The sequence below is a fragment of the Mastigoproctus giganteus genome, chromosome 7, assembly GCF_048544385.1.
Source record: "Mastigoproctus giganteus isolate SK-2022 chromosome 7, ASM4854438v1, whole genome shotgun sequence".
In the NCBI taxonomy this organism is placed as follows: Eukaryota; Metazoa; Arthropoda; class Arachnida; order Uropygi; family Thelyphonidae; genus Mastigoproctus; species Mastigoproctus giganteus.
In genome coordinates, this window is record NC_143581.1 from 232,871,865 (window position 1) to 232,885,320 (window position 13,456).

Sequence of the window (13,456 nt, forward strand, 5' to 3'; positions counted from 1 at the left end):
AAATGGAAAGGGTGCAAGAATATTTGTTGATGCTATCGAGGCAGGGTTAGGTGGGTTGGAAAACTGCTAGCTTGGGGGGATACTAAAAGGTTAACAGTGGCTGCAGGCAGAGGCAAAAGTGATTCCTGCACTGCTTCTATTAGAATGAGAAGCAGCATGGAAAACAAAGCAATGGAGATTTCCAGGACTGTTGGGAGTCATAGTGGAACAAATAAATACACGGGCTTTGTTAGGGTAACTAAGAGTAGAAACAGGTGCATATGTATACTTGCATGTACACCAATGCTAGGAGTATAGTTAATAACTGTGATGAGCTTGAAGTGCTAGTCAAGACATCAAAGGCAGATATTGTTGGGATATCAGAGACGTGGTGTCACACAGGTATAAGCAGTACAGAATTCGAATTTGGGGAGTAGAATGTGTACAGAAAGGATAGACAGGACAGGAAGGGAGGAGGGGTTATGCTGTTAGTTAAGAAACACAAAATCTAAAGAAGTACATCCAATTGACGTTGGTGGACAATGCAATGTTGAGTCTGTCTGATGTGACATAAGCACTGGGAAAGAAAAAATGAGAGTAGGTGTGTGTAACACACCTCTATTTAAGTGTATCCCATCGCTGCAGAACCAATTGTAGGTGCGGAAGTTTGCTTTTAGCCAGGGTGTGGTTGATTTCTGGAAGAAACTTCCATCATTGTAGAAGTTGATAGCTTAAATAGATTCAAGGCAGAAGTAGAGAAACATTTGGAGCGAGTGGATAGGTGAAATTAGAAGATTTTTTGGCTGATGCTACATAATCTTGCTTTCTTTCATCATGTGCCTTTACTACTAGTAGTAATAGTATTGGTAGTGGCATGTGATGCAAGAAAGCAAGTGTACGAGCTTATGCAGCATCAGCCAAAAAAATAAAAAAAATAAAATCACACCATTCCCCCCACACCTGTCCAGTTCCTCCTTAAATTTATTTAACCTATCAACTTCCACGACAGACAGAAGTTTGTTCCAGCAATTAACCACCCACTGGCTAAAGGCATATTTCTGCACATTTATTCTACCTCTATCTTTTCTTAATTTGAATTTATGCCCCCTTAGGTTCATAATCTGAACAAGTGGAAGAATCCCATCAGAATTCAGCGTGCTCAATCCATTCAAGGCCTTATACACCTCAATCAGATCACCGTGCAGGTGCCTAGTCTCCAGCCACTGCAATTTGCAGAACTTAAGCCTCTCTTGGTAAGAGGATCTCTTCATTCCCCTCACCAATCTTGTTGCCCTTCTCTGTACATGCTCAAGCAAATCTACATCCTTCCTGAAATGAGGCCTCCAGACCTTTATGCAGTACTCAAGACGTGGCCTGACCATTGCCTTATACAGAGGGACAATCACCTCCTTTTCCCTGCTAGCAAAATTCCTATATATCATTGATAAAACCCCATGATCTGCCCTGGCAGCCTATCTGCATTACTCAGAAAACTTCATATCTGACTGCACAATTACTCCCAGGTCTTTTTCATTTTCTACCACCTTAAGTGTAGTACCACACGGTTGGTACGTTTCTCTGGGGTTACTTCTACCCATATGCGGTACTTTGCATTTGTCAAGGTTAAACTTCAGTTGCCACTTCTTAGCCAATCTGCCCAAATTATCTAGATCGTGTTGCAGTAGCACACTACCATTACTGTCATTAACAACCCTGCCAACCTTTGTATCATCTGCAAACTTCGACACTAAGCCTGATATACCTTCATCAATATCATTGATAAATAGACAAAACAACAGAGGACCCAAGACCGAACCCTGTGGGACTCCACTAATAACATTAGTCCCCGAAGAGCAGCACCCATTAATTACCACCCTCTGTCTTTTCCCACTCAACCATCCTTTTATCCATTGTAGCAACGTACCCTTAATACCATTCTGCTCCAATTTGTACATTAGTCTTCCATGCGCAAGTGTCAAAAGCTTTCCTGAAATCCAAATATATGATATAAAAATTTATTTTTTGCATCCAGTTTCTTTGTAACCACATCATAATATCTTATCAAATTTGTCATACAAGACTCTCCCTTAACAAACCCATGCTGTGTCTGAATTATTGCTGCAGTCTTGTCTAGATGATCCTGCAATGCATCTTTAACCAATGACTCCATTATTTTACCCGGAACAGAAGTTAAACTAACTGGTCTGTAATTACTCGTGTCTCCCTTCAATCCCCCTTTGTGAATTGGGGATACATTTGCAAATCTCCATTCCGTGGGGACTTCCCCTGAGTCCAAGGACTCTCATAATTATGGCTAAGGGTTTGCTTAGTTGCTTTGCCAGCTCCTTTAATATAACTGGATAGATCCCATCCACCCCAGGTACCTTTCTTATGTTTAACTTCAACAATTTCTCCTCCACTTTACTCTCAGTTATTACAAAATCATTAAGCACCCTGCTACAATTTGATAACCTACTGCCATTTTCAAACCTTAATAACTCCTCATGTGTGAATGTAGATGCAAAATACTCATTCAGTTTGTTTGCTATCTGAGCAGGATCATCAACAGTCGAACCATCGATATCAAGTGGACCAATCAGATTCATCCACTTCATTTTAGAGTTTATATAAGTAAAGAAATCCTTGCTGTTTTTCTTAGCATCTTTTGCCAAAGATTTCTTGTAATCTGCCTTCGCCTGCCTAATTTCCTTTGTGACCTGATTACAGACTAATGCTAATGCTTTGTCCAGGGTGCCTTTCTCCATCGAAGGACATCACTGAGAAATGATATCAATACCAACAATGCAAATACAGATGCCAGCTTATAACTTCCTGTAAATGTGGACTTTCCCTGGAACTGATTACAACACTTTCACCATGTGATTAGATGATCTAGTAACGGACTTTGACTCTTGGAAATGACATTGCTCTGCGATGAGGAATCCATGCACTGTGTATTCTTGCTGACATTGCTAGTGCCAACCAAGCACAGGACACCTCATAGGACAGTATGTTTGCCTATGACCTTTACTCTGGGTATACTGTCTTCCCCCTTCTATACTTTCCCCATTTCATCTGACCTCTGGTTACTTATTTCAGTCAGCTGTCTTCACTACAACGATCCCTTTTCCCCTCTCTAATTATCTCCCTATGCTCTCATTCAACAATTTTTAATTCTTTTGGGCCCAACACAGAAAGCTTAAGCAATTGTGTCAGGTCCAGCCAGTCTTATGCCATCTACTATCTGGCCTACTTCTCTGAAGTAATGATAGTCTACATGGAGTGCATCAGGGGCCCTTTGGCTAAACTGTCAGAAGAACAACACAACCCAACACCACAACGAACAAACCTACACTCACACATACACATTCTGGCAGGTGCCTCCGTAGCCAGGTGGGAAGGAGCAGTAGTGCGTAGCACACTCTTCTTGATTAGATCGGGGTTCGAGCCTGTCACCACCAAATACGGAGGATGCGGAAAGTTCAGGGAATGACCACCGCATGTCCCGGAGCAATATGGCCTTAGTTGCTAATGCTCCTAAAAACCAAATAAACTAACTAACTAACTAACCGTAGCCAGGTGGGCAGGAGCAGCAGTGCGTAGCACACGCTTCTTGATTAGACTTGGGTTTGAGCCCGTGACCACCAAATACGGAGGATGCAGAAAGGTCAGGGAATGACCACCGCATATCCCCGGAGCAATATGGCCTTAGTTGCTAATGATCCTAAAAACCAAATAACTAACTAACATTCTAGCCTTTACAGTACTGTGCACATCACAGAACTACTGTGTGGAGTTGGGAAAGACTCCTGCTGCCACCTAACAAACAACACTGTCACTATGCTGTACTATATAAGAATGGATAATTGTTGATGATCCTGCTTTGATTTCTGACAAATTGAATAGATATTTTATATGTATATTCAGACATCACAAATTTTTAGAAATTGGAATGCCAGAAGTATATCAAATTACAGGGATTTACACAATTTTGTAGTAATTGAGAAGAAAGTGGAAGAGCTTAGTCAAAATTACTCACAGGAAGGCATCCTTGGATTCAGGTGAGGTCCCCACAAAATGTGCAAATGTATCCCCCAACACAGAGGTTCAAAAGGTAAAATGAGTAACTTCAGACCTGTAAGCTTGACTCCTGTTCCACGGAAAATAAATGGAGTCACTGGTTAAAGAAATATATATTGTCAAAAAGTTGATGACTAATTTTACAGCTGAAAGCTTGAAGTACTGTTGATTATCAATTAGATAATAAGCTTTGTTAAGAATCATAATGATGTCAAAAATTAATTTCGACATCATATACTTAGATTTCAGGAAAACTTCTAATCTTGTCCTATATATTGTACAAACTGGAACAGTCTTGGCATTAATGACAAGTTACTGCTATGGATTGCGGGATAGTTTAGTGGAAGACTGAGTGGTTATCAATGGGTACTGTTCTTCTTGGAATAATTAGTGGAGTCCTCCGGGGTTCATTGACGAGCCCATTGTGTTTTCAACATTCATTAATGATATTTAAAGGCATATCAAGCTTAATGTCTACACCTGCAGATCATAAAAGGTTAGCAGGGTGGTTAATGACAGTAATCAGGATATGCTACTGGAAGAAGATCTAGAAAAACTAGGCAGATGTGCTGAGAAGTGGCAATTGAAGTTTAACATTAACAAATGCAAAATACTGATGGGCGGAAGTAACTCTGAATAACATACCAGTTAGGTAGTAGAGAATGAAAAAGAGCTGAGGGTAATTGTGCAGACAGTCAGACATGACATTCTCAGAAGGACAGCTGATAGTTCATGGGGGTTTTGTCAATTATATACAGAAATTTTTCCAGTAGGGATAAAGAGGTGATTATCCCATTATGGTTATACCACATCTTGGATACTGCACACAAGCCTAGAATCCTCATTTTAGGAAGGATATGTTGGAATGGGCAATGCTATTAGTGAGGGGGAACAAAAGGGTACTCTTACCAAGAAGGCTTCAGTTAAGCAAATTGCAGCATACGGAAACTAGGCAGCTGTGAGGAGATATTATTGAGGTGTTTTTATTGAGGTTTGAATAGATTAAGCAAAATCCTGATGGCATCCTTCCTCTCGCTGCATGTTCTTCTCATGTGTTGCTCAGGAAACACATGAGGGGAGCATGCAGCATAAATATAAACTGAGGAAGGATGGTGCAGGATAGATGTGCAGAAATTTGCTTTCAGTCAGTGGGCATCTGATTGTTGGAAAAAACTTCCATCTGATATTGCGAAAGTGGGTAGTTTGAATAAATTTAAGGAGGAGCTGGACAAATTGTTTAGTGGAGTCGAACAAGACTACTAATACTATTGTCACAGTAAGCATTATAAACTAGAAAAAATCTAGGTAATTTCTGACTGGGGAAGAAAAACTGCAAAAGTAGCTTTTGCTAAATGACATTTTAGAAATAGGTTGAAGGCTGAAGTTCAGCAGCTTTTGAAAACTGGATGGTCTCTCTCTCTCTCTCTCTCTCTCTCTCTCTCTCTCTCTCTCTCTCTCCTGCCTCCCTCCCTCCCTCTCCCACTGCAAAAAGATTTCAGTCAAACTTTTAATACATGAACTGAGATGAAATATTATATAAGTGTAAAGCCCAAAATTCATTTTAAAATCATAGATTAATTGTGGATCTGCTGGCTGGTTATTTTTGTCAAGTGACAAAAACCAACTGCACCTCAAAGTACAGCTTCCTTTCCATTTCAAAATCTTACTTCAAGTTTCATGTGAAGAATTCTTTCTTGTCCTGCATCAGAGGTTTTAAATGGTGAAAAAAAATAAATAAAATTGTGCTGTTGGAAAAAAAAAGAAAGAAGGAAAAATGCTATCAAAATGAATTCTAAATATTGTTATACAATTACCTGTTGTCTTTAGCTCTGCATTTTTACTGAGAAGAGATAGAGCACTAAGACATTCCATCAAAGTATACTGCTGTTCATACTCACATGCATCTGCTATGCTAGGGGGGAAAACCAAGTATTTAAAAGACAAGTTGAAAAGTATACATTCAGCTAGATCCAGATCATGAATTTAAATACATCACATAATTATTTCATTATGGCCACATTTACAATTTAACAAACACATACAAAACTTTTAATAACAGCTGTTTTAATGGATCAAAAATACTCATATCTTTACAGCAGTAGTTCTGCCTATCTGATTATTTAAAGTAATATGTACATAGCTATGTGCCACAATACAAAATGGATGGCTATACAATCCAGACACAGAAAAATGACAACTCGGCACTGTATGAAAGTTCATAAGGATTCACCATTGCATCCCTGAGAACAGTGAAAAAAAAAAAAAAAAAAATTGTATAATAAAATAAACAGAATTATTGGGTGAAGGCATTTTGACTTGTAGTTCAAATTTCTGTTCACAGCTTTATTAATTTTTGAGTTTTAACTGATCTTACATTTTTCACATCGAAATCAATTTTCAGGAATATTGTGAAACTGGAAACACTACATTAATGATAAAATACTTGTAATCAATATTAAATAAGACTGTGAAAGTATATATAAAATCAATAATAACGATAAACGATTTCATTTTCAAAGTACTCCAAGTGCCGTATTGCTAATACTCCTACCATGTGTGTACATGCAAAAAGTGTTAGTACCTTTGACTGCATCTTTATGTTTATACCTTTTCTGTTTGAGTCATGTTTTTTTTTGTGTAGGTGTTATTTTTCATGTCTATTAAATCTGTCCTTCCTTGAAACAGAACACTAAATAGGCATTAAAAAGAATATTAATGAAAAAACTTTTAGTTCAAGAGCAAATGACCAAAACTTCCTTCACTATCCTAATATAGAAAACAGTTTTACCCTACAGTTTTTAGAGTAAATTGGTTAAAACACTACGGGAGCATTCATACTACTATGCTTTGTTTAGTGATTACAGTACAGTCCAGAACATATGTCACTACAAAATAAAAAAAAAATTATATATAATATTACAAAAATTAAACATATGCACATATGTACACACACATGCACACTTTAATGTAAATGTTAAATTATGTTCTTAAGCCTATATTTAACAGACATAAATCAGAATAGCACCAGCTAGTTTTACAACAAAATGATTACAGTTAATATTAGCATTAGCATTAGTAGAGGCATTTGATGCAAGAAAGCAAGCTTATACAGCATCAGCCAAAAAAATAAATAAATAAATAAAAAATAACCACTTCAACATCACCCCTCTGTTCGTTCGAAATACCTGTCCAGCTGAGCCTTAAACTTATTTAGGCTATCAACTTCCATGACAAGGGATGGAAGTCTGTTCCACCAACCAACCACCCGCTGGCTAAAGGCTAATTTCCACACGTCTATCCTACATCCGTCTTTCCTCAATTTGAATTTATGCCCTCTCAGGTGATTATTCTGAGCAAGAGGAAGAATCCCATCAGCATTGAGCATGCTCAAACCATTCAAGGCTTTATACACCTCTATCAGATCACCTCGCTGGTGCCTAGTCTCCAAACACTGTAATTTGCAAAACTTAAGCCTTTCTTCGTAAGAGCACCCCTTTGTTCCATTCACTAATCTTGTTGCCCTTCTCTGTACTCGTTCCAGCATCTCTACATCCTTCTTGAAATGAGACCTCCAGACCTGTATACAGTACTCTAGGTGTGGCCTGACCATTGCCTTATACAAGGGAATAATCACCTCCTTATCCCTGCTAGAAAAATTCCTATATATCATCGACAATACACCATGAGCTACACTTGCAGCCAGCCCGTCTGCACTGCTCAGAGAACTTCATATCTGCCTGCACAACCACCCCAGGTCCCTTTCATTCTCTACCACTGTCAGTGTAGTACCACAGAGTTGATAGGTTGCTCTGGGGTTGCTGTTTCCCATAAGTAGTACCTTACATTTGTCAATGTTAAACTTCATTTGCCACCTCTCAGCCCATCGGCTCAACCTTTCCAGATCCTGTTGCAGTAGCATAGTGTCAGTAGTGTCCTTGACAACCCTGCCAACCTTCGTATCATCTGCAAACTTGGACATTAAGCCTGATATACAATCATCAATATCATTTATAAATACAGAAAACAATAAAGGACCCAATACTGAACCCTGAGGGACTCCACTAATAACATTAGTCCACGATGAGCAGTGTCCATTGATTACCACTCTCTGTCTTCTCCCCCTCAACCACCCCTTTATCCATAGCAGCAATTTGCCTCCAATGCCACACTGCTCCAATTTGTGCAGCAGTCTTCCATGTGCAACAGTATCAAAAGCCTTTCTAAGATCCAAGTATATAATATCAAAGTTATTCCCTGCATCCAGTTCTTTTGTGACTGCATCATAGTATCCAATCAAACTGGTCAGGCAAAACTTCCCCTTAACAAAACCATGCTGTGTCTGAACTATAACTGAAGTCTTGTCTAGATGATCCTGCAGTGCTTCTTTAACAAGTGCTTCCATTAATTTTCTGGGAACAGAAGTTAAACTAACAGGTCTATAATTACTTGTGTTGCCCTTTGATCCTCCTTTGTGAATTGGGGTCACATTTGCACATCTCCAGTCCATGGGTACTTCCCCTGAGTCCAAGGAAGCTCTCATAATAATGGCTAAGGGTTTGCTTACTTCCTTTGCTGCTTTCTTTAATATAACTGGATAGATCCCATCCACCCCAGGTGCCTTTCTTGTATTTATCTTTAACAATTTCTCCTCCACTTTACTCTCAGTTATTACAAGATTCTCTAGCTTACTGCCAGAGTTCAATACACCTCTGGCATTCCCCTCTCTGAATAACTCCTCATGTGTGAATGTCGATGCAAAATATTCATTTAGTTTATTAGCTACCTGAGCAGGCTCATCAACAGTTGACCCATCGATATCAAGTGGACCAATCTGATTCATCCCCTTCCTTCTAGAGTTTACATAAGTAAAGAACTCTTTGCTGTTTTTCTTTGCATCCCTTGCCAAAGATTTCTCGTAATCTGCCTTCGCCTGCCTAACCTCCTTTGTAACTTGGTTACAGATCAACTTGTATCTATCATAGGCTTCTGTGTCACGTGTTAATTTGTATGTATCCCATGCATTTTTCTTCTCTGCCATATGTCTCATTAGTTCATCTGACATCCACTTAGGCCTAAACCTTGAGCAATATTTCTTAGTTGGTAGTAAAGCCTAGTAGCTTCCAAGATAATTTCTTTGAATGCTTCCCATTTTGAATTTGCTCTTGGTAACATCATCAGTTGGTCCCACTGTATAGAATTTAAATACTGTCTCAGTCCACCGTAGTCGCCTTTACGAAAGCAATAACCCTTCCCTTTACCCCTAGTGTAGTTACCTCTTTGAGTAAATCCCACTTCAACACACAGTGATCACTGCCCCTTAGTGGTTCATTTATTTGCAGATTCTTAATGCATGAAGAATCACTACTGATAATCAAATCAAGAGTATTACTCCCTCTAGTTGCCTCCCGAACATGCTGATGTAGAAAACAATCATCCAATAAATCCTCAAAAGCCTTCCTAGTGTGTGAGTGACCAGCCCCTAAATTCCAGTCAATATCTGGGAAATTCAAATCCCCCATTATAAGACTCTCTGATTTACTGGCCTACTCTATTTCCCTGTACCGTTTCTTATTATACTCATCAGAGTCATTTGGCCTATAGCACACTCCTACTCTCAATTTTGATCTCCCAATGCTTATGTCACACCAAACTGACTCGACACTGCACTGTCCAGCAATGTCGACTGGCTTCACTTCCTTGGATTTTATGTATTTATTAACTAATAGCATAACCCCTCCTCCCTTCCTATCCTGTCTATCCTTTCTGTAGACATTGTACTCCCCAAACTCCAGTTCTGCATTCCTTATATCTGTGTGACACCACGTCGCAGATATTGTCCCCACAATAGCTGCCTTTGATGTTTTGAGCAATACCTCAAATTCAAATGTATTTACTAAACTCCTAGCACTGGTGTACACGCAAGTATACATGCATCTGTTCTTTTTCTTAGCTACCCTAACACAACCCATGTGTTTACTTGTACCCCAATGATTCCCAGCAGTCTCTGAAATATCCTGCATCTTATTTTCCAGGCTGCGGCTCATTTCAATAGAAGCAGTGCAAGAATCACTTTCACCTCTGCCAGCGGCTACTGTTAATCAATTAGTCCTTGTATCCCCCCAATCTAGCAGTTTTCCGATACACCTAACACTGGCTCGATAGCATCAGCAAACGTTCTTGCACCCTTTCTATTTAAGTGTATCCCTATCCCTGTAGAAGCAGTCTCTCCTGTTAACAAGTACAGACCAGGCTGAAAAAAATTCTACCCCTTGAGCCTTGCACAATCTGTCCAGGGCCGAATTGATCAACAGGACTCTCATCATATACTCCCTCCTATCGCGTCTGGGCAGAATTGCAGACACTTTCAAATTCAACCCTAATTGACGGCTTTTTTTTCAACAGTGACCTGTACTTGTTAAGTAATTCTGCCGGTCTCCTACTCTTAATATCATTAGTGCCAACGTGTACAACTATATCACCTTTTGTACACTTAAAATATGATATCCGCTCTAGAACGTCATCAACCTTTGCCCCTGGCAGACATATCCTGGTCCTGTTCCACCTATCCTTTTTACAAAGCATGTTTCCCGTTTCCCTGACAATAGAGTCACCAACAACTACTAGTTCCTTTGGGACCAGCACATTCAGCGCAATATTATATAGTAATACTCAAATAATAAAATGTAAAACAACATTCACTATGGAGATCTGTGTACTGAACAAGCAGAAAAAGAAAACAGATTTTAAAACTAAATTTAAAACTAATTATTATAAAATTAATGCTAATTACTATATCATCTTTTATTACCATAGGGGGTATATATGACTTCGTCATTTGTTCACCAGTATCTCACATGATAATTTAAATTTAATATTTGATAACTAATACAATGATTTTATAAGTTTTTAAAATGTGAAAAAACATTCTCATCAGAACCATTAAAATTCTGTCTTTTAATAATTATGTTTATGGTGGTTTGTTTTTATTTATTCAAAATTTGAATGGTGATGGAGGGACTGGTGCAGGTCATGTGCTGTGGCTAATCTTCATTTCATCATTATGAAATAAACCTAGTTCAAACCTAGCATTATTAGGTATTGATTAGTGGGCAACCTACTAATATCATACGTATAAAATATTAATTAACCAAATTTAAAAAAAAAAAAAAAGGGGATATATATAGCCACATAACTTAATTACCAAATGTATACCACTATTAACAGCCATGAGATTTCTTATGTTTGGAGATATAAATATCAAAGACCATGAAGTTACAATTGCACTTTTTTTTTTTTATCACTTTTACAGTTTAAAACCAATATACTTTATAAACAGAATTAAAATATGCATCTTACTACTGCAAAAAAGATATGTAAAATTTAAAATTTTGTGTAGATGGTTTCATTTAGTACATTGTCTAAAATTTCAAGGTAGAGAGAGTATCCAACAGAGTCTGCCAATATAAATTTGTTCCAGAACCCTTGGTAGCATTTTCCCACTGATTTAATGTCTTGATGGAATTGTTTCCCCTACTTGTCACTGATGTCACTGTTTCTGATGCAGTAACAAAGGAACTGCTGGTTGCAAAAAGTAATTTTGATGTAATATACTTGGATTTCAGGAAAGCTTTTGATACTTTTGCATATAAAAGACTGCTATATAAATTGGCGCATAGTGGTATTAAAGGCAAGTTACTGCTATGGATAAGTGCAAGTAGACTAGGAGTGATTAGCATTAGCAGAGACATACAACGCAAGAAAGCAAGCTTATGCAGTATCAGCCAAAAAAAAACTCCCATTTTATCCCTCCATTCATTCCAAACGCATGTCCAGCTCACCCTTAAATTTATTTAGGCTATCAACTTCCACCACAAAGATGGAAGTCTGTTCCACCAATCAACTACCCACTGGCTAAAGGCAAATTTCTGCGCATCTATTCTACACCCATCTTTCCTCAATTTGAAACTGTGTCCCCTCAGGTTCTTAATCTGAGCAAGAGAAAGAATTCCATCAGTATTCAGCTTGCTCAAACCATTCAAGGCTTTTTCAGTTCAATCAGATCACCTCACAGGTGCCTACTCTCCAGGCACTGCAATTTGCAGAACTTAAGCTTTTCTTGGTAAGAGCATCCCTTTGCTTCCCTCATGTGTTGCCCTTCTTTGTACTGGTTCTAGCAACTCTACATCCTTCCTAAAATGAGGCCTCCATTTTAGAGGATAATGGAGGCCAAATTAGGCCCTCATTATCAATGGACAATGCTCTTCATGGACTAATGTTATTAATGGAGTTCCCCAAGGTTCAGTGCTGAGCCCATTGTTGTTTTTTATATTTATTAATAATATTGACAAAGGTATATCATCTGTAAACTTGACATCTAAGTTTACAGATAATACAAAGGTTGGCAAGGTGGTTAATGACAATAATAAAGGTAAGCTACTAAAAAATGATCAAGATCAAATAGGCTGAGAAATGGCAGTTGAAGTTTCACATTGACAAATTAAAGGTATTGTGTAGGAGAAACAGTAATCCCAGATTAATATATGAACAGTGATTAGTTGAAAATGAAAAAGACCTAGAGGTAACTGTGCAGTCAGATAAGAAGTTCTCTGAGCAGTGCAGACAGGCAGCCAGGACAATTCATGGAGTTTGGTCAATTATATACAGGAACTTTGCTAGCAGGGAAAAGGAGGCAATTATTATGCTATTGTACGAGACAATGGTTAGGCTGCATCTTGAGTACTGCATACAGGTTTGGAGGCCTCATTTTAGGAAGGATGCAGATCTGCTGAAATAAAGGAGGAAAAAGGGGGAGGGAGGGGTTGTCTTAGCAAGAGAGGCATCAGTTCTGCAAATTGCAGCATCTGGAGACTAGGCACCTCTGAAGTAATCTGATTCAGGTGTTTAAGGCTTTGAATAGATTGGGCAAGTTCAATGCTGATGGAATTCTTCCTTTACTCAGATTATGAACTTGAGGGGGCATAAATTCAAATCGAGAAAAGACGGTTGCAGAACAATGTGCACAAATTTGCCTCCAACCACCAGGCAGTTGATTGTTGTGACAAACTGCCATCTGTTATGAAAGTGGGAAGTTTAAATAAGAAAGAAATAGACAAACTATTGGAGGGATGGATAGGTGATTTGGAAAGTTTTTTTTTTTTTCCATTACTAATACTAAATTTATCTCTATACATTTTCAAAGATAACACATTTCATACTGAGCTTTTATAATAATTTAATTTTTTTAATTATTTGATATAAAAGCTATTCATTTCATCAATTTATAAAAACTTAGGAGAGGAACTATTTCAACATTTGAAAAATTTTAAAAATAAACTGCTTAAAAAATCTTGCACAGAGATATTTACAAAGAAGTGCAGAGTTCTAATTATGATATACT

The 13,456-nt window shown here is 38.2% G+C and overlaps 1 protein-coding gene across 3 annotated transcripts in view; it reads right to left on the reverse strand.

Moving 5' to 3' along the window:
• Window positions 1–13,456, reverse strand: part of LOC150083773 (uncharacterized) — a 158,132-nt gene that overhangs the window by 97,725 nt on the left and 46,951 nt on the right. For all 3 annotated transcript variants that reach the window (XM_090377479.1, XM_090377481.1, XM_090377480.1), the window contains one exon: window positions 5,874–5,971. In XM_090377479.1, the coding sequence (XP_090233605.1) occupies window positions 5,874–5,971 (98 nt within the window). The remainder of the gene's footprint in view (window positions 1–5,873; window positions 5,972–13,456) is intronic.